The sequence below is a fragment of the Bos taurus genome, chromosome 3, assembly GCF_002263795.3.
Source record: "Bos taurus isolate L1 Dominette 01449 registration number 42190680 breed Hereford chromosome 3, ARS-UCD2.0, whole genome shotgun sequence".
NCBI classification, from domain to species: Eukaryota; Metazoa; Chordata; class Mammalia; order Artiodactyla; family Bovidae; genus Bos; species Bos taurus.
In genome coordinates, this window is record NC_037330.1 from 6,704,973 (window position 1) to 6,728,171 (window position 23,199).

The window sequence follows — 23,199 nt, forward strand, 5'->3', positions numbered from 1 at the left end:
CACCCCGTCAGTGGAAAAATTGTCTTCCACGAAACTGGTCCCTGGTGCCAAAAATGTTGGGAACTACTGAGTTAAATTATCCTTTACTGTGATCCTGAAGCTTCTAAGACTAGATCCCCAAAGTGTATTTGACAGATTGATGTTGGTAACTTATTTTTCCCTCTGATTTGTCTAATAAAGAGGGGAAGAATGAAAATACTCACTTCCCATTCAAAAGAGATTCTCTCCCCAAAACCTAATTTTTCTTCTTATTAGCATTATGATATAAATAAAGTATCTGGCACCCACCTGTACTTTTCTGAATGGGATTCTCAGGCTTCAGTGAAAACTAATATTATCATGACATTAAAGTTCCAGATATTTCAGCAGTCAAAAACTATGTAACTATAGTTACATAGCTACAACTATTTTAAGTCTTTTTGGCAGACTTCTAAAAGTGTCTTCTTTAATGTTAATGAGAATATACACAGCAGACATAAGTAACATGTTGGTCTGATTTGAGTTTACACGGGACGTATTTAATCACTTACTGAGAACATTTTTTCAAAATTGTATTCTTATCAAGAAAATATAAAAAAGATATGAATACACTTTCTGTGATTTTATGCCACAAACACCACTGTTTAGATCATTTAATATGAAACAATTGCACTGACACACTTGTTCCATTTTCCTTTCAGAAATACAAGTTTGAGATGACTTAAAACTGATCATTCATGATGTTCTAAAATTCTTTGGTCATTAAGTTAGCAAAATATGCTTTATATTAATTCCTGAAGCAAACATTTCAAGTCTCCTGCAGAAACTCTGAGGATGGTGGAAACCTACTGTCTCCTAATTAACACTTAGAACATTAAGTAACACTGATTTTGAACATTTAAATTTCTTCCCTCAATAAATACTTTATAAAATAATGAATCCACTTACTCTTAGATTAAATTTTTAAAACAGAAGGTATTGAGGCACCAAACCTCTTTTTCTAAATATGTACTGTATTTCCTTATCAATACATCTTAATTAGCAAAACATCTTAAAATTTTTTTCTTTTAAAAATCAAATTAGGAAGTATGGGATCTTCTGGTTTATTTTTAGTCTTCCCTCTTCTCTGATGTCATTTTTTTGCCTATATTCTTCTTCCAGGCCTAGTATAAAGTCTCGCTCCTTTGTCCATTACAAATCCACTCTCTAGTGACCTCTCTCCTTCTGACCTTATTGTTGGTCACCACTTTGAACATCTTATGAAAAAAAAATCATTATCTAGGTTTTAAATCCTCATCTGAATTGTGATGATATAGACAGTGTCCTAAACGGCTTTTAACGTTTCATGATTTGATGCAGTCCATATTGGCAACTTTGTGGTCTCTAAATACCATTCCCCAATAAAAGGAACCAAGATCAATTGAGGAAATGTGATTCTACATCTGGGGCAACGAATGCTCAAAATAAGCTTGGGACATCTTGTTCTTTTAAATAGTAAAACAGCTATCAAAAACTTATAGGATCCAATTCAAAGTAGACAGAGCCAGCTTAAAGGCATGTGTTCTGGTCAAATGCAGGCAATCCAAGTATTAAAAAGAATATTATTTGCAACACACACCAAATTTATAAAAACCAATGAATGCATAATAATACTAAGAAACATAACAAGGATGAAAATCAAAACAAAATCTATTCAACACCACTGAAAGTTGCTAAAGGTTGCATTAACTCATTACTCTGAAAATTGATGAAAAAAATTAATCACGTATCCTGCCCTTGCAATGCAAACTATATTTCAGGGTTAACAAGTATATGGGGAATAGTTCTCATATTCAGAATAAATTCAGCTAATAAATGCAAAAGGAACAAAAGAATTAGAAAATCACCAGTCAACAACTCCTAATGAAATAATTTAAGCAGTGGTCATCAATGGAGGGTGACGTCTAAGGAGAAAGATTGTGGGGAACTTTTATGTGAAAGAAAAACCACCTGAGCCCAAGATCAATCTTAGCATCACTAAAAGTGAGGAAGTCTAACATAACATCTCCATGATGAGATTCAACATAAAGTACACAATACTATCTATGAAAAATCCTTAGCAAAAACAAATATTGAATTTGAATCAAATTCACCTGTAAATATAACCTCCAGTCAACAAGACGACAGAGGATGTAAGTTACAGTAAAATGACACCATGGAAAGCAATCAGTTAATCCAGAATGGAATTGTTTTTTAATTTATTCTTTAGATTAAAAGAGATACAACCTAGCAATGTAATAAAGGAAATACACCAGGAGGGGCTTATTAGTAGGATCCTAATTCATTCAAGCCCACTGTTGTTAAGACATTATTAGACAATCAAGGATACATGAGTGTGGGTTGGCTATTACATTAAGGAATTAGTTATTAATAAATGTTGTTACAATACATTGTTATGAAGATAATGTTATCTTCTCAGGTGTATTCTAAAATTTTATTATTGAAATTCAAATAACATCTCAGATTTGCTTCAAAGCTCTATAGCAAGAAGGGAGGAATAAATGAAACAAGGATGACCAAAAAATCAACGATTAGTAAAGCTAAGTGATGGATGGAGGCTGATTGTTCTCTTTAGTGTATATTTAGACATCTTCATTTAAAGACTTTAATAGTGCTTAGGTTTGCTTTCCCTTAACTGGTTTGATTTACATTAAAGTTTTAACACATTGTACTCATTTTCTTTCTTTTTTTTTTTTAGACAAATATGAGTGAGAGCCAAGTAAACATTCTGTCCACTTCCACAGTCTCGTCTCTGCCCTTCCACAACCAAATTAGTGGCGAAAAAGATTCTATCTACCCATGAGACGCCACTTGGATAACTTTTTTCTTCTCAGAGACCCACCAATGAGAAGCTCTGGACACTGCCTTCCTCCTTCACCACCCTGCTCCCACTTCCCTAAGGGCCATCCAAGCTCCCAACCTGATTGGAAGGTGATCTCACTGAACATCATCCAGGTGTCAGCAAAATGGTATTGGCACTTGATGGCACTGGCCATGCGGTGGTGGAGGGGCACAGTGACGAAGCGAGCACTGGGGTTGACGTCATCCAGCACCAGCGGGAAGGAGACGGCGTTAGGTTCCCATTCATTGGCTTCAGAGCGGAAGTAGCACTGGACCTCCTTAAAAATCTTCACACCCTTAGCAAACATGTTGTTGCAGTGGACCTGGCCGAGAAAGAGGCATGGAGTGACAGCTTGACCCTGCTGGCTGGCACTGGGGACACAGTGCAAGCTCACCCAGTAAGACCTTAGACTTGTCAAATTTCTCTGAGCACCACCCTTGGTGAATACTTGATGCTCTGCAGTAATGCATTTTTCCCTTCTAGGAACCTCACAGTGGCACTGGAACATTGCTCTGACTTTACAAAACCTAGGCTGCTACTCTAGCCACCTTTATACAATTGTGCTCCCCTCGCCATCTTGCTGCACACTGCTGGGAGAGGCATCCTCATCTGTTAAACGAGGGCTGGACCAGCCTCCTCTCAGCTCCTTCCTTGCCCTTAACACTTGCTGGTCTCTCACCACTCCAATCCTCTCAACCATGGTTGCTATCTACGCAGAATCAACCTATTCTGAACAACTTTCTCCTAGGTACATTTCCAAAGTTAATCCACTCCTTTCAACGAGTTTAGATGAGAACCCTGAAATAACATGCTATCCAATACAATTTCATCTTTCTCTTTAGAAATCTCATTTTGACTGTCAGACACACTAGCATTTGTCAGCCAGAGACACAAGACTTAATTATCTCTCAATTAAATTCATTTTGGTAAAGCCATTCTGATGAATGCATTAAATCTTCATCATAGATACTTTCTGAGATGAGAAAAGAAAGTCTTTGGGAAGGTAGCTTGTACCCTCTTGCCCGCTGCCATGACTCTCTCACCAGGGTATTTGTATGGCTTTTAAGGGTCATCAGGAAGAAGGATTCCACAACAGTTCTTCTGTAGCACCTTGCTGTGAGTAACATCCCTCAAAAGCAGAATGTCCATGATTGTAACTAAGTCAAGTCTCTGGTGGTAGTTCAGTAACATTACCTCAGGCTCAGTCCATTGTAGAAAATGGAGCTTTGCTGGTCACTCTCCCCTGAATTTAAAGACTTTAGGTTGGAAAAGCATCATTGTAATTTTTGGAATATATTTGTTATTTCAATTTTATGTCTTGCTTAGTCCCTGAATTGTAACCCTTCAATACCGTCCTCTGGTTTCTGGGTAATCAGTACAACCTAAGTGGCTCAAATGGTAAAGAATTTGCCTGCAATGCAGATCTCGGTTTGATCCCTGGGTTGGGGAGATCCCCTGGAATAGGAAATGGCAACCCATTCCAGTATTCTTGCCTGGAGAATTCCATGGACAGAGGAGCCTGGCGGGCCACAGTCCAAGGAATCACAAAGAGTCGGACACCACTGAGCAACTAGCACTTTCATTTTTTTTAATTCAGAATTTATTTTTAGCTGAAGAAGAAGTAATGATATAGGAATTTAATGACTGGTGAAACAGACCAGAGATATGTGAAAAGAATAAAATCATGAAATATTAGAGTGACTGGAGACTTCAAAAATCTTCTAGTCCAGTTCTCTGTATACTAATTAGGAAACTGACATTTCAAGAGGTTTGACCTTTCTGGGGTCAGTCAACATCAGAACAGGATCTAGAATCGTAGACTGCAGTCCAGCATGCTTTCCATATCCACACCACATGGAAAGGGGGCAAATCACCTCAGATTTCCCATTTGGATTTTCCTCTAAATGTTAATGATGAAAACGTGTTAATATCTTCTTTGGGATGAATTAATAGCTCCAGTCTATTGAACACAAGTAAGTAGAATAAGGCTAAGAACAGAATCAAAGAAATGCCATCTACGGCTTCAATAGATTTTTCAGATGTTTTGAAATCTGTGGAGTGTTGGATAAGTGGTCTGTGGGGAAGACAATAATCTGACCTGCAAATGTTTTGGGAATCCTCCTGGAATGCAAATACATAGAACAGGATTTCATTCCCCAATGGACTTAAACACCCATGGCAGATTCATGTTGATGTATGGCAAAACCAATACAATATTGTAAAGTAATTAGCCTCCAATTAAAATAAATAAATTTATATTAAAAAATAAATAAATAAAAATATTTATTTAATAAATAGAAAACATTTTAAAATGCATTTATATATATATATATATTTCAGAATCTCTTTTAATTTTTTTCCTTGTTTGTCTTTTATTTTCATTTTACATTTTTCCAAAGAAAAAGCTCTTGGGTTTACAATAATTTATATAGTTTTCCAGTTTTAATTAATTGGTTTATACATTAATCTTTGATGTTGGAATTAAGTGTCTAGTTCATTTGTTTTATATCTTCCTTTTTTAATAATGAAGAAAATATTCAATACCATGAATTTTATTCAGTGTAGTTTTATATGTATCCCATTTGTTTTGACATATGTAATGTTTTCATTTTCTAAACGCTCTGTGGATTCACATTTCTTCTAAATGCTGTATTTTAACTACAATCAGGGCAGAGAAGGAAATGGGCAGTACTTTGCCTAGGAAGCAAAACTCCTCTCTAGAAGACATTGATGACCTGAAAGTCATCATTACTTTTTGTTTCAGAAAAGTTAAAACAAGGTAGATACCTGTTCAGCCTCTTAGCCTTAAGAGGACCAACCCTGAGTCAGCTCCTGAGAAGTTTCTGGTACCTTCTCATTGCAGAATATGCTTTTGAATAATTTTGACCTGTGATAAACTACACAGGAGTGGCTGGGGACTCAGGAAGATAAAAGTCAATTGAGTTAATATTATAGCTTTATGGGGGTTTTAAAATACATTTTATTATTTGTGGGACTAGAAATTCTCCCAATGATATACAATGAATTGATATGCTTGTTCATAGGTACACATTGGGTATACATCTTATTCACAACACAAATAAATTTTTCTTTGAAGAATACACAGTTTTGCTACCATGCAAATTTCCCTCCTCCCCGCAAAAAAACTTGTGAAGGACAATTTGTTATACACAATTGCACACATGTTTTACAACTGCCAAAGAACCATTCATGAGCAACACACTGGCAGACCAGGTATATTTTTCTGTTCTTATCATATAACTAATAACTATATTATAATCTTTTATACTATTATTATTAATAGTATTAATAATATTATATTATTATTATTATAATAACTATATTATTATCTTTTATAACTATTATAATATTAACTATATTATAATAACTAATTATCCAATTAGGAGATATTATCATCTTAACATGTGAGAGTGATGTAATAGACATGCATTTTCTTTCTGACTCCAGTTTCATGCCAAGAATTAACAAATTTTTATTTACTAGGACAATTTGTTATACACAATTGCACACATGTTTTACAACATGTGTAAAGTCTTAATGGTAAAACAGTTTCCCTTCTTCAGGGTTCCTACATACGTATTTCTGCAAATAGTGTCTTTCCCCACTGAACCTCAAACTGTCCCAAGAAAGAAACTATTTCTTATTCATCTGTTTACCCCAGAATCTAGCATTCAGGTTTAACATCTAATCTGGTCACACTTCACATGGACGTTTTCTTCCCTTCTATTCCTTTCTCTCTGAAACATACATGGGTTTGAAAAGGCAAAATGACCATTTGAGCTAAGTACCACCATACCAACAGAGATGTCCTCAATGCTTACATCTAGGGTGGGCTGTCCTGAAAGGCCCTACCCCAGAGAAAATGGAAATCAGGCCTTAAGTCCCCTCCCTAAGCTCTTCTCAGGGTCTCACTTAACTCTTCACAGAGCTGTCCTTTCCCCAGATCTTTCAGCTTTCATCCAAGTCCTCAATAAAATTTACCTACTCACTCTTAACTACTCTGTAATAATAAACTGATAAAATCACTTCTGCTATTGCATTGAAGACATTAACTTTTGCATTTTAATGCGGACTTTGGGGTGATGGCATTTTAGCAAAAACAAATTAAAAAACCTAATAACTTACATTTGAGAGCTTAGAAAAGACTTGGGTTAAAACCACACCACCTCACTTGCCTTGAATCTCATTCATTGGATAAAACTCCTCTGGCTAGGCAAAGAGTCACAGAGATCTCAGAATCTGGACCTGAGGTCTAAAATCCAGATGTTGGCCCAGCCAGAAGTCACAGCAATTTCTCTTGCCTGGCCCCAGTCCTTCTACAAGTTTCTGTTTATAGTTGAGAAAATACAATTGCATTTTCAGTGTCTTATTGCTGTTCATCGTATCTCCTCCTCCTTCTACCCTACGTGGCAGAGATACAGAGATATACATGGCGAAAGTAGGCAATAAAGGATATCATTTGTTCATTTGCAAACATTTTTTGAGCCTGCATATATATAACTGCCAGGTGCTTGGGTACTGAGATCAGAAAGCAGAGTCACCACCTTGGAGGAGCTTGAGGTCTAATAAGAGAACCAGACACATACACATATAGCTGATCATAGATAAGGAAACAAAGAACTCTGGGAATAGAAGTGTATGGGATCTTTTATCACGGTTTCTCAGTGCTGTGGGCATAGAGAAAATACTCAGAGGGTGGAGACTGGTTCAAAATATAGAGCCCTTTTTTCTTCCATTGATCATCAGAGCTACAGTGAGCCACCCTTACTGACAAGAGCGTGTCCCCTCCCTGAAGAGTGCTGGGCAGAGCCAAGTAATGATGTCCATGGCCCTAGTCACTTCTGCCCTTGTGGGCCCTACCCTTCATAAAAACACATTAAAATTATATTTTACAACCATGTTTGTTAAAAAAGATGAGAATAACTTTGACCCTAAAACTCATTTCTTTTATTCTGACAGTAAAAGAAGTTAAATCATTTCTGCGGGCTTAAAGTATGGGTCCCAGACAGTGCACCCAATTTGCATAATGAATATGTCAACTCTGTTGATGAGACAACAGCAACAAAATACATTGAAAAACAGTGACCTAGTCCAACACGCTTATTTACAAATGAAGAAACCACCCCAGAGAAATGAAGTGACTCATGAAATGCCTGCAGCTAGTTAGCAGTAGAATATGTATTTGAATCCTGTTCTGCTGGCATTACCCTCAGGTTCTTCCCAGCATGCCTTTTCCCTCAATCATGATTTTGGCTTCCATGCCTAACTCCACTGACCTTCATAGTAGTAAAATTCCTGATGCGGTCAAACTCAAACATGATCTCGATGTAACCATTGGTGGCACTCTCGTTTCTCCAGCCCACATAGTCATAGCCCGGCCACACATGGTACTCGTGGGTCTGCGTGAAATCATCCAGGCCAGACACCCCATCAGTCAACTGGCCCAGCCCTTCAGTCATGCTGCTCAAACCAAAAAAGGAGAAGAAAACAGGAGAGAGGAACTTGGAGTTAATCGCACATTTACAGAAGAGTTTTTATCCAGTTTCTCCACCCCAGGTTTTGTAAGAGTTGATTATCTTGGAGGTTGAAGAATTATGAAAAATCCAATATAGTTTACAGTACTGACTCATTTATCCTACATCAATGGGGAACAAAGAATTCCATATAATGAATTTTACAAAATATTGGATACTTAACTCTATTATAGCAAAGCTTTTAAACACTTTTAAAAATCATTTTATATGAAAAGCTTTCTATGATCTATTGTATCCTTACCTGTTCTTATACTTAACATAATAAGTCTTTATATAACGATTCCACATTATCAAGTGCGTTTGGCAAATTCATCCATTAATGAGTAAATAAGTGAATGCATAGAATGAATAATGTAGTAGATGGTGGCACTTGCTTATCACTAAATAAATGGTTTCAGAGCTGGTTGGAAATTTTCCTGACTCCCCTTTGACTGTATATTGTTATTGTTTGATGAGTCAATTCCAGAGCAGCCAGTCTTGCCTTCTACTTCACATCCCCAACAACTTAATTTGATATCAAACTAAAGGGGGAAAAAGTAACCACTGCCAAATTTAAATACTAATTTAATTCTAATTCCATTTGTAGAATACTAGAGTCATGTAGTAAAACGCATGGGTCCACATGAGTATCTCAGGTATTGGATTGCATTTTCTTTTCTAGTTTGGCAGCCTTTCCACTTCTGAGTGTGAGGCTATTGTGAATGGCTGAAATTGCCAGAAGCCTGACTGCTTCTGTTTAAAGTTTGAAGAACATAAAGAGACCTCCTTCCTTCTTTTATGGAGGGACAGAATGAGAACACATCATGTGGAGTTGCTGTCTCCTCAGGCTCTGGAAGCTATGTCAGGAGTCTCCCAAATGAAAAGACTGGGATCGTCACCCTCAAGCAATATTCTGTGTGATCCTTGAGGTTACAGGCAAAGCAATGCCATGTAAAATTTGTGAATTACCAAAAAAAAAAAACTGATTACAGTGATTGTGCCAAGCTTACAGATATATTTTTAAATATATTTGCTCATTGAAAAATGTTTGGCAAATTATAATATTTATCTACAGGGACTAAACCCTGGCTCTCCCTTCCAAGGTTTTGCCTTCTTTTTCTTCTCTCTACAGATCAAAAAGGCTAGGACAGCATAAGTTTACTTGTCATGAATGTATTTCCTATTGTCCCCAGAAAAATAAATCCCCATGAAAATCTTCAGAAAAGCAACACAATTAAAAGGAATGCTAATTCAATTCTCTTTAATCAGAATTTAATCAAATGGGGAAAGAGTAAGGAAAGAAACTTTGCCTGTTTACTTTATACACTTTAGGACTGTTAGAATTTCTACAAGAGTATACATTACTTTTAGATTTTTAAAAATTTAAATAAGTAACTTTTGCTACTATGACTGTTTATTTCCTGAGAACTTGAATTAGGTAACTTTGTTATCTTCTCACTCAGCCACACCCCAACTAGATATCTCATGACCTCAATTATGAGGTGGAAGCTGATTATGTCTAAATCTCTGCAATCTTTTTTTTTTTTTTTTTACCTTTTCTCTGGGGTCCATCCAGAATCATATTTCTAGTTATCTGCCTTATTTCTCCATCTGAATGTCCTATCAGTTCCTTACATTAATAACCCAAACTGAATCCATCATCATCTGTGTCTACACTAAATCTTTCACCTAGATTTCCCATTTCTGTCAACTCTACTTCTCTTCCATTTCCACTGAGAGTTCCTGGCATAAAATAAGCATGTATTTGTTGAGTGAATACATGTCACCTTCATTGTTTGCGTTACCTGGACTACCATGGTTCATCTGACTCTTTCTCACATCCAGTGGTCCCGAAGTGAGTACCTCTTTCTCATTCCCATTCTCACAGTCACCACTTTGGCCTGGGTCCTTAACTCTTTTCATGTGACTGAACTTGGAATTAGAATATATTCCCCTCTTATCCTCTCTTTCTATTCAAATCTAGCCTTTGAATAGCTTAATGAATCTACCTAAAGTACAGCTCCCATCATGTTCTTCTCCAGCTTTAAAAAAATCTTCAGCAGCTCATTGTGTTGGTGATGTTGATAAAGAAGAACAACTCCCCCTCCTTGTCTCTTCTTCCTGGCCTTGGCTCCCTTTTCTCCACATTCTCTCTATAATTTATCATTTGTAGATTTTTAAAATCATGGCCATACTGATGGTTGTGAGGTGATACTTCATTGTAGTTTTGATTTGCATTTCTCTAATAATAAGCGATGTTGAGCACTTTTTCATGTAAGACCAGAAACTATAAAACTCTTAGAGGAAAACATAGGCAGAACATTCTTTGACATAAATCACAGCAAGATCCTCTATGACCCACCTCTTAGGGTAGTGGAAATAAAAATGAACAGATGGGATCTAATTAAACTTAAAAAGCTTTTGCACAGCAAAGGAAGCCATAAACAAGATGAAAAGATGGAAAAATCTACATCCAAGATTACTGCACCCAACAAGGATCTCATTCAAAATTGTTGGAGAAATAAAAAGCTTTACAGACAATCAAAAGTTAAGAGAATTTAGTACCACCAAACCAGCTTTACAACAAATGTTAAAGGGACTTGTATAGTCAACAAATAGAAGAGAAGGAAAAGATCTACAAAATCAACCCCAAACAATTAAGAAAATAGCAATAGGAACATATCTATCAATAATTACTTTAAATGTAAATAGATTAAATGCTCCAACCAAAAGACACAGACTGGCTGAATGGATACAAAAACAAGACCCATATATATGTCTACAAGAAACCCACTTCAGACCTAAAGATACATATAGACTGAAAGTGAAAGGATGGAGAAATATATTGCATGCAAATGGGAAGCAACAGGAAGCTGGAGTAGCAATCCTCATCAGACAAAAGAGACCTTAAAATAAAGAAGATTACAAGAGATAAGGAAGGACACTGCATAATGAGCAAGGGATCAATCCAAGAGGAAGACGTAACAGTTGTAAATATCTATGCACCCAACATAGAAGCATGTCAATACATAAGACAAACACTAACAGATATAAAAGGAGAAATTGACAGGAACACAATAATAGTAGGAGACTTTAACTCCCCACTCACACCACTGGTCAGATCATCAAAACAGAAAATTAATAAGGAAACACAAGTCTTAAATGATACATTAGATGAGATGGATCTCATTGATATCTTCAGGACATTCCATCCAAATGCAGAAGAATACACCTTCTTTTCAAGTGCACATGGAACATTCTCCAGGATAGACCACATCTTGGGTCATACATCAAACCTCAGTAAATTCAAGAGAATTGAAATCATATCAAGCATCTTCTCCAACCACAACACTGAGACTAGATTGCAGGGAGCCGGTGGGAGGACCTCCGCCTGTGGCAAAGGTCATGAGGAAGAAGGCTCGACATACACAAAGGCGGGATCAAGCCTCAGGAGTCCCCCTGGAAATTCTCGAGCATCTACCCCCATAACCAGAGCCTGCCTACTTTACTACTTTGTGCTCTCACCTACACTTCTGACTTTACGGGGTGCTGTCCCCCACCACCTCTTTCGGAGAAGGAGTTAACTTAGAGCTCCAGTTAATAAAAACTCCTGGGTGTGACAAGAGTGTTTTAACCTACAAACTCCTCTGAAGGTTCTCTAGCCTGCCTGACAGGCTTGTCCAGCCACATGTGATTGCTCACAGCCTCCCAACTGTGATGGTTTAAACCTTCTAAAAACAGATTCTTTAGAGAAGTTAGAAAACTATTAGTATAAGTATAATGGGCTGATTAGAAATTGTATTGGTGAAGGGTTTTTCATTTGTTGAGCCAATGTTTGTTGCTAAGTCTCCACATCCCCTGCCCTTACACATATTAATGAATATATAGAAGAAATAAGTATTAACCTTTGATATTAATCACGTCAGACCTTAGGCTAAGTAAATTCTTTCCTTAATTAAAACCCACTACACCCTCACCCTATAGGAATGTAACTTTATCTGGTACCTTCGGAAGGTGGAGTCTTTTTTAAGAATAATCACCCCTGAAGAAATAAGTGTCCTGGTTGACTGACTGCTGTCACAAGGAGAGGGTCATAAATTGTCAGCAGGCCCCCTGGGCAGAAGATGATGTAACACCCCTGAGACCTCTGTATACATTTGTATGAAGCACTTGACTTTGATAAAAGTCAGGACTGCTGACCCCATGTGACTTTTGCATAACATCTCAGTGTATAAAAGTAGACCATGGAAAATAAAGAATTGGGATCAGTTTCTCGAAATACTGGTCTCCCCATGTCACTCTCTCTCTCAAACTCTGGCTGAGTCTCCATCTGGAGCACAGAACCTGCCATGCTTACTAATTATGCCTGGGCTTCTAAGATCCGACTGGGGAGGCCTCAGGGTCTCCTCTCCTTCGGGAGAATGGAAGGATGCCTGCAGCCTACGTAAGTGGTGCAAACTTCTTGTCTTGAAGTTTTATTGGTCTCCCGTGTAAACCAAGCTACTCAGCCTCTTTTCTCCACTGAATTTTCCTACTGAGCTATCTTCATTCTATTACTCTTTACATCTCTAATTAATATCTAATTGAAGCTATTGTATCCTGATCCTCGCCGATGCCGTCCCTGCTTCGAACTCCCTGGATGAGCCGGGGCTGGACGTCGGCACTAGATATCAATTACAAGGAAAAAACTGTAAAAAATAAAATCAAATGGAGATTAAACAATACATTTCTAAATAACCAACAGGTTACTGAAGAAATCAAAAGAAAAATAAAAAAATTTCTAGAAACAAATGACAATGAAAACACGATAACTCAAAATCTATGGGATGCAGCAAAAGCAGTTCTAAAAGGGAACTTTATAGCAATACAATCCTACCTCAAGAAAGAAGAAAAACATCAAATAGACAACCTAACTTTACACCTAAAACAACTGGGAAAAGAAGAACAAAAAAAAAAACAAAATTAGAAGGAAAGAAATCATAAAGATCAGAGCAGAAATAATCAAAAAAAAAAAAATGAAAGAAACAACAGTAAAGATTAGTAAAACTAAAAGTTGGTTCTTGGAGAAGATAAAAAAACAATTGACAAACCTTTAGCCAGGCTCATTAAGAAAAAATGAAAGAAGAATAAATTCAACAAAATTATAAATGAAAAAGGAGAGCTTACAACAGACAATGCAAAGATACAAAGGATTATAAGAGACTACTATAAACAACTATATGGCAATGAAATGGATAACCTGGAAGAAACAGACGGATTCTTAGAAAGCTTCAATCTTCCAAGACTGAACCAGGAAGAAATAGAAATTATGAACAACCCAATTACAAGCACTGAAATTGAAGCTATGATCAAAAATCTCCCTAAAAACAAAAGCCCAGGACCAGATGGCTTCACAGGATAATTCTATCAAGAGCTAATGCCTATCCTTCTAAAACTCTTTCAAAAAACTGCAGAGGAAGGAATACTCCCAAACTCAGTCTATGAGGCCACCATCACCCTGATACCAAAACCAGACAAAGACAATACAAAAAAAGAAAACTACAGGCCGATATCACTGCTGAACATAGATGCAAAAATCCTCAACAAAATTTTAGCAAACAGAATTCAGCAACACATCAAAAAGCACATACACCATGATCAAGTTGGATTTATTCCAGGAATGCAAGGATTCTTCAATATATGAATATCAATCAATGTGATACACCATGTTAACAAATTGAAAGATAAAAATCATATGACAGTCTCAATAGATGCAGAAAAAGCCTTTGTCAAAATTCAGCACTCATTTATGATTAAAACTCTTCAAAAAAAATGGGCATAGAAGGAACCTACCTCAACATAGTAAAGGCCGTATATGGTAAGTCTACAGCAAACATTATTCTCAATGGTGAAAAACTGAAAGTGTTCCCCTAAGATCAGGAACAAGACAAGTGTGTCCACATTCATCACCATTATTCAACATAGTTCTGAAAATCCTAGCTACAGCAATCAGAGAAGAAAAAGAAATACAAAGAATCCAGATTGGAAAAGAAGTAAAGCTCTCATTGTTTGCAGATGACATGATACTGTACATAAAAAACCCTAAATATAGTATTAGAAAATTACTAGAGCTAATCAGTGAAATTAGCAAAGTTGCAGGATACAAAATCAACACACAGAAATAACTTGCATTTCTATATACTAACAATGAAATCAGAAAGATAAATTAAGGAATCAATCCCATTCACCATTGCAACAAAAAGAATAAAATATCTAGGAATAAACTTACCTAAGGAGACAAAAGAACTGTACACAGAAAATTATAAGACACTAATGAAAGAAATCAAATATGACATAAACAGATGGAGAGATATTCCATGTTCCTGAGTAAGAAGAATTAACATTGTGAAAAATGACTATACTACCAAATGTGACCTACAGATTCAGTGCGATCCCTATCAAATTACCAATGGCATTTTTCACAGAACTAGAACAAAAAATTTCACAATTCATATGGAAACATAAAAGACCCCAAATAGCCAAAGCAGTCTTGAGAAAGAAGAATGGAGCTGGAGAAATCAACCTTCCTGACTTCATATTATACTACAAAGCTACAGTCATCAAGACAGTATGGTACTGGCACAAAAACAGAAATATAGACCAATGGAACAAGATATGAAGCCCAGAAGTAAACCCATGCACCTATGGGTACCTTATTTTTTGACAAAGGAGGCAAGAATATACAATGGGGCAAAGACAGCCTCTTCAATAAATGGTGCTGGGAAAACTGGACAGATACGTGTAAAAGAATGAAACTAGAACGCCTCCTAACACCATACACAAAGATAAACTCAAAATGGATTAAAGACCTAAATGTAAGACCAGAAACTTTAAAACTCTTAGGGGAAAACATAGGCAGAACACTCGATGACATAAATCAAAGCAAGATCCTCTATGACCCACCCCTAGAGTAACAGAAATAAAAACAAAAGGAAACAAGTGGGACCTAATTAAACTTAAAAGCTTTTGCACAGCAAAGGAAACTATAAGCAAGGTGAAAAGACAAACCTCAGAATGGGAGAAAAATAATAGCAAATGAAACAACTGGCAAAGGATTAATTTCCAAAATATACAAGCAGCTCATACAACTCAATGCCAGAAAAACAAACAACCCAATCAAAAAGTGGGGAAAAGACCTAAACAGACATATCTCTAAAGAAGACATACATATGGCTGACAAACATGAGAAGATGCTCAACATCACTTATTATTCAGTTCAGTTCAGTTCATTATTAGAGAAATGCAAATCAAAACTACAATGAGATATCACCTCACAGTGGTCAGAATGGCCATCATCAAAAAGTCTACAAACAATAAATGCTGGAGGGGGTGTGGAGAAGAGGGAACGCTCCTGCACTGTTGGTGGGAATGTAAATTGATACAGCAACTCTGGAAGACAGTACGGAGATTCCTTAAAAAGCTAGGAATAAAACCAGCATGTGACCCAGCAATCTCACTCCTAGGCATATACCCTGAGGAAACCAAAATTGGAAAAGACACATGTATCCCATTGTTCACTGCAGCACTATTTACAATAGCTAGAACAAGGAAGCCGGAGAAGGCAATGGCAAGCCACTCCAGAGAAGGCAATGGCAACCCACTCCAGTACTCTTGCCTGGAAATTCCCACGGACGGAGGAGCCTGGTAGGCTGCAGTCCATGGGGTTACTAAGAGTCGGGCACAACTGAGTGACTTCACTTTCACTTTTCACTTTCATGCACTGGAGAAGGAAATGGCAACCCACTCCAGTATTCTTGCCTGGAGAATCCCAGGGACAGAGGAGCCTAGTGGGCTGCCGTCTGTGGGGTCGCACAGAGTCGGACATGACTGAAGCGACTTAGCAGTAGCAGCAGAACAAGGAAGCAACCTAGATGTCTATCAACAGATGAATGGATAAAGAAGGTGTGGTACACAATGGAATATTACTCAGACATAAAAAGGAACCCATTTGAGTCAGTCTTAATGAGGTGGATGAACCTAGAACCTATTATACAGAGTGAAGTAAGTCTGAAAGACAAAGATAAATATCGTATTCTAATGCGTATATATGGAATCTAGAAAAATGTTACTGAAGAACTTATTTATAGGGCAGCAATGGAGAAACAGACATAGAGAATAGGCTTATGGAAAAGCAACCAAATTTAAAAAAATAGGCAGAACACCTAAACAGATGTTTCTCCAAAGAAGACATACAGATGGCTAATAAACTGTGAACTTCTTAAAGGTAGGATCAATGACTTTACTATATTTGAATCCCTACCAAATTCCTTGCGTGTAGTAACAGTTGATAAGCAAAGATTTACTAAACTAAACTGAATTCAATTGATCTCTGCTTTCCTCTGAGCCTTGATTTATGGCAGTTGGGTGTGGCTAAGTGAAATGATGCCAAGACCAAGTTATGTAAAGGGGGAAGAACAATGACTAAAAGTAGATGGAAAGGAAGTGATTTGCAATAGAAATCCTGATGAGTCAGGTCTTCAGATAGGGATAGGGAAGCTGAAGGCAGTACTTTATTCTTCACAGCACACAGAGTCGGACACCACTGAAGCGACTTGGCAGCAGCAGCAGCAGCAGCAAGACAATGGAAGTGCTGTAACTCCACAGTCCTCTTCCTGAGACTCACTAATTTCTCTCTCTCTCAACCACCCACAACCTCCATTATGCAGTGTGGGCTCCACTATAATTGAGACCTCTCTGCCAAGGTCAACCTGTGCAAAGATCAACTTCAGAGAGCAAACTATTGATCTGGGGTAGAAGGATGGCAAGACTTGGAATGAATCGGGATAGGTGGGAACATCTCTTAACCAACCCTAAATTCCTCCTGTATCTGAACATATTCCTCTACCGTGGCCCTCCCTTGGTTCACTTCCAGTATCCATCAGTCCTTCTGCTGTTCCCAGTTCTAGCTTCTGCTGTAGTCAGGTCATTCTGGTCCTCATCTCTGATTCCTTTCCTCTGCTCCCTCTACCGACCTCCTTTTTGCCAACTATCATCTCATCCTAGAAACTTTCCTTGTCTATTATAAGTCTTAACAGTCTCCTTGTCACAATTTCTAAAGCATTTACATATATGGAATTCATTCTTTCTGAACTTCTTTTTAAGTCTAATTCATTGTAGCTTTAGTTCTTCTGGCCCTTTGTCTCCATAAGTAGGCTATTATTTATGTTAGACCTCATGTCCTGTTTTGAGGGTCAAAAATATGGCTACCTTATCATACTACAACATTTAGTTCTTCTTTGTATAATTTACTGTTTTCCTTGTGATTATTTTGTCTTGTTGAAGATCCCCTGGAGAAGGAAATGGCAATCCACTTCATTATTCTTGCTAGAAAATCCCATGGACAGGGAGCCTGGCAGGCTACAGTCCATGTGGTCGCAAAGAGTTGGGCCCGACTGAGCGAATAACACTTTCACTTTCACTTTGTCTTGCCAAACTAGGCTCTCAGTTCCTTCCAAATAAAGACTACATCCATTACACCTGTTGGATCATCAAAAAAGCAAGAGAGTTCCAGAAAAACATCTACCTCTGCTTTATTGACTACGCCAAAGCCTTTGACTGTGTGGATCTCAACAAACTGTGGAAAATTCTTAAAGAGATGGGAATACCAGACCACCTGACCTGCCTCCTGAGAAATCTGTAAGCAGGTCAAGAAACAATGGTTAGAACATGGAACAACAAACTGGTTCCAAATCAGGAAAAGAGAACATCAAGGCTGTATAGTATATTGTCACCCTGCTTATTTAACTTAGATGCAGAGTACATCATGAGAACTGCTGGACTGGATGAAGCACAAGCTGTAATCAAGATTGCTGGGAGAAATATCAATAACTTCAGATATGCAGATGACACCATCCTTATGGCAGAAAGCAAAGAACTAAAGAGCCTTTTGATGAAAGTGAAAGAGGAGAGTGAAAAAGCTGGCTTAAAACTCAACATTCTAAAAATGAAGATCATGGCATTCAGTCCCATCACTTAATGGCAACTAAGTGGGAAAACAATGGAAACAGTGACAGATTTTATTTTCTTGGGCTCCAAAATCAAGACACTTGCTCCTTGGAAGAAAAGCTATGATCAACCTAGACAGCATATTAAAAAGCAGATATATTACTTTACTGACAAAGGTCCATATAGTCAAAGCTATGGTTTTTCCAGTAGTCATGTATGGATGTGAGAGTTGAACCATAAAGAAAGCTGAGCATCAAAGAATTGATGCTTTTGAACTGTAGTGTTGGAGAAGACTCTTGAGAGTCCCTTGGACTGCAAGGAGATCCAACCAGTCCATCCTAAAGGAAATCAGTCCTGAATGTTCACTGTAAGGACTCAGGCTGAAGCTGAAACTCCAATACTTTGGCCACCTGATGTGAAGAACTGACTTATTGGAAAAGACCATGATGCTGGGAAAGATTGAAGGCAGGAGGAGAAGGGAATGACACAGGGTGAGATGGTTGGATGGCATCACCAACTTGATGGACATGAATTTGAGCAAGCTCCGAGAGTCGGTGATGGACAGGGTAGCCTGACATGCGGCAGTCCATGGGGTCACAAAGAGTCGGACATGACTGAGTGACTGAACTGAACTGAATTGATTTTACTTTGTCTAAATTTATCTCACGATGCCTAGTATAAGTGCCAAATAAACACTAGCTAGTTGATTGATTCACTGAGTGTTGTTCCCAGGCCATGATAAAGTATTATTCTCTTCTGGTGGTCATTTGCCTAGTCTGATGATTAACGTCTCCCAGGATTTACCTGTACCCAACAGCTCCATCATAGACAGAATCGTTGAGATAAATGATGGAGCCTCCCGGCAGTACAAACTGCTGTCCAGCTGGAGCGCTGTAAGACACCAAGCCATCTGCCAAAGGAAACATGGATGTGTCAGTGCCTTTGAGAAGGAGATGTACCTGCTGCTTAGACCAGCTATCCCAGGGAACTATCTGAGGCTTCAAGAGTGCTATTTTGAGCAGTGTGCCCACCTGGGATTCAATCTGGGCACACAAGGAGCAATCCTGGGGAGCACTCCTCTGCAGCAACAGTCAGCAGAGTAACTTGGTGTGGGGCACCACACCCTGGGTGGATGAATAATATTCCTTTCTTTACTCTAACCAGGATGATTAGTAATTCCAGTGAAATTCTTAGTGGAAGGAAATCCTCCTTCTGATTTGATTGCCTTTATTGACCAGGGGTTGATGTTTTTAATAAAGTTTATAAGCTCCCTCTCTTTAGACACCTACCCAGCCAGACACATCCGTAAAGCTCCACCCTCATGCACACATTCATGGAGTGATCAGTTACTGGGATAAAGCGGACAAATCTGGCCACAATGGGTGGCTCCAAATCCTTTAGGAAAATGTCATAGGGGTTACTATTTCCATCCAGCACCTAAGAAGAAGGAAGAGAAAGAGTGAGGAGTTGCAATGAAGTTACGCTGACTCTTCTTCATTCCCCAAGTCATTATCTCTTTGATGGAACCTTTCTTTTTAATTCAAGGAGCAGAATGTATTCATTCACAGCTCTCTCAGCAGCCTTGATATCCCTGTCTGTGCCCCCATCCTATCCTCTTCATCTTGGGTCACACATTCCCAAGGGAATGGCAGGTCTGTGGACACATACACCTGCATAGACAATCTGTGTGCTTCCTCTTCTAGCCTAAGTCAAAATACAGTCCCAGACATCCCAGGGTTTGGATGTCTCTTCTTCTTACCTGTTTCCCATGCCGGTTCCTCCAAGAGATCCAGCGAGTGCCATCTCGACTGTAGTTGATCTTGTACATGGGGGCAAACTCAATGCCATGGCCCCCTGCATGGCGTCCCTGGGTCCCCACCAGAGTGATAAAGTGCAGGGTGTGCAAGTCAATCTGCAGAAACTCCTTCAGGTCATCAGGTTCCACTGGAATCTCAGGACACCAGGCTCCATCCCCTTCTTCCGAGTCCAGCCTTGATGGATGAGGGTTAGGGGAAGAGGAAGGAACCGTGAAACCACAGTTATTTACCAGTCCCCAGCAAGCAGCTGCCAGTCCTGAAGGGAGAGAGCAGGCTGGGAGTCCAGTCCAGATGGACTTTTTGGGCTCTCCCCACCAGTCTGACTGTCACCACCATACCCACTTGTGGCCAGTTCCCTCTCCCTCAGGCACCATGAAACCCAGAAAGACAGTCACCACCAAGGAGATGGAGACCTTCAGATAACATGTAGCCTTTACTTCCCACTCTTGTTTAGAGGTCTCAGGGGAGGTCCCATGCAATGAAACCCTCCCTACCCTCTATTCCTTATAACAAAGCTAACCACTCCTTGCCTGGATATCAAGTTATAGGAGTGGGGAGGGAGGAATCATCAGATCTGCAGTGTGGGTTGTGCAATGCAGTGGAATTTCAACCAGCAGGGTGAGCGTGGCAGCTCAGCAAAAAGCCATGAAAACCTATGGTGAGAGTGAGGAGTAAGGGCATGTCAGGGAAAAGTAAATAATCTGGTTTCATTTTATGACCTCCAGGATGACCAACCAGCAAGCAAAATTGTGAAATCATTGTAAAGTTTATTTTGGGACCCTCTTCCCCTCTTCCCTCTTCTCAGGAATGTGTCTCTTCTCACAGATGATACCTACTCATGGCCACTCCCTTCCAGCCCCACCAGACATCACTCTAATCTTTCACACATCAAGACAGAAATCATGGAGAAGGTTTATAGGGATGTTTATAGTAAGGCTTAAAATGGATGCTTCCATTTTAACAGAGATCAATACTTCACACCAAAAGAACTAGATTCCAAGAAGAAGGTTATTTCTTAACAAGTTAAATAGTTTTTGACAAGGGTGTTTATTGCTTTAAAGGACCCTTGATATTAGACCAGAAGAAACCTACCATATTTTGTTTATGGATGAGGATGGCCCTTCAGTGTAAGGTATCCTTGAGAGGAAGGAAGAATTTGTTGGATACCTCAATGCCTCATTGAGTCCTTGATGTCTTCTCCTGTGAGTGACGTTTCACAGATACTCACCAAAAAGAGGATCAGGGCTCCCAACTCCCAGTGTCCTACCTAATCTGCACTTTCCCATAGGTACCACCGAAGTCCACTTCTTGCAGTACTTCATGGTGAGAAAGTGGCTACAGCAGGTGTACTACATGTCAATAAGCCAACCCGCAATGGGTGGTGAGGCTCTAGGGGTGAGACTGCTAGACTAGCACATGATGTCTTCCCCATTCCCACCAGCTCCCACCAAGTGTCATCCTTCTCTGTTAGCCCCTTGAGCCAGTTATTCTGTCCAACCCATGCATGGCATGCTCAGTCCCTCAGAAGTGTCTGACTCTTTGCAACCCCATGGACTGCAGTCTGCCAGGTGGTCCATGGAATTCTCCAGGCAAGAACAGTGGAGTGGAGTGCCATTTCCTACTCCAGGGGGTCTTCCTAATGCAGGGATCGAACCTGCATCGCCTGCATCGGCAGGCAGATATTTTACCCCTGGGCCATCTGGAAAGCCCCAAGGGAGCCATCTGTCCAACCCAGAGCTCAGGTTTTTTGAGGTGCGCATTCTCACCTTCCATATCTGGCAGCAGTGGACTCTGACCACTGACTGGAGGCTGTGATGTCCTCGTCGGGAATGTGGCCTCCTGACATGCCCAGAGGGTAGCGGCATACAGCTGAACCAAGAGGAACCAAAGAGAAAAGAGAGGAGATGCTGTTACTTTTATTTTCAGAGACCCCCCCAGCCAGAATGCAGTTGATTATTGGACAGGAAAGAGGGACTAAGTCCCCTACAGCCCTGGTTTGACCACTCTGACTCTCTCAGCCTTTTCTTCCTGGACTGGCCTCCAAACTTATTAGCATTCAGTTTTCCAATCATTGACCCTCAGTCAACCCTATCTTTTGGTCCAAATTCTGACAATCCTGTAATGTGCTAATTTATCCTTTCACTTGGTGATAACTCCATGGCCCATCCCCATTTCCTTATTAGCAGACATGCATTTCTAATCAGTTTCACAACAGTGGTAAGTTCACATCCTCATAATTACTATGTACCTTTTATGACCCATAGCATTTTTTTTTTCCTTAGATAGCTGATTTCATAAAACTATGGAGCAGAGTTTAAAAAAATTTTTAAACTCTCCTATAAAGGTACTGAACACACAGCTTTGGCCCCATCAGCAGCATGTTTTTGCCTCTGGCTAAGAATAATAATCTCTAGAGATGGACTTCTTCCTTCAGCCAAGATAGACTAACAAAGACCAGATTTGTTCTCCTGGGTAAAACAACCAAAAAATAGGAATAGTATATGAAAAATTGAGTTTCAACATAATGAAAATCAGACAACAAAGGGCAGCAATTCCTGAGAGAAAGGAAATAAAGAGTATGAGCTCCACAATGGTAACAGCTTACTTCCATGAGCACATCCAGGCTGTAGCAGAGGGAGTGAAAACTCAGGCAGCGGCTGGAGGATTTCCTGAGCTCAGAAGACAAAGAAAAGAGTCTGGAGAGGTCAAGCGGACTAGAGGTCTCAAGACATAATTTGCAATAAAATAAAGGATCCTTAGCTAAATTTAAATTTCAGATAAACAATGAATAATTTTTTAGTATACATATGTCCCATGCAATTAAAAAAAATCGGGCTGTAAGAGAGGCAGAGAGATAGTATCTATAATAAAATAAAAATCAATCCATTGAAACAGATTCATAATTAATATAGAAGTTAGAATGGGAAAAGAAAAACACCAAAATAGTCATAACTGTGTTTCACAGGTTCAAAAATATAAGGAAAGCTATAGAGGATATAGAAAA

The 23,199-nt window shown here is 38.9% G+C and overlaps 1 protein-coding gene across 5 annotated transcripts in view; it reads right to left on the reverse strand.

The window, feature by feature from the left end:
• The window catches only part of DDR2 (discoidin domain receptor tyrosine kinase 2), a 182,496-nt gene that overhangs the window by 33,676 nt on the left and 125,621 nt on the right, over positions 1 to 23,199 (reverse strand). For all 5 annotated transcript variants that reach the window (XM_005203520.5, XM_024989442.2, XM_005203519.5 and 2 more), the window contains 6 exon segments: positions 21,962 to 22,064; positions 20,138 to 20,369; positions 19,668 to 19,815; positions 19,183 to 19,288; positions 8,158 to 8,341; positions 2,939 to 3,182 (listed from right to left, as the gene is read on the reverse strand). In XM_005203520.5, coding sequence (XP_005203577.1) covers positions 2,939 to 3,182; positions 8,158 to 8,341; positions 19,183 to 19,288; positions 19,668 to 19,815; positions 20,138 to 20,369; positions 21,962 to 22,064 — 1,017 coding nt within the window.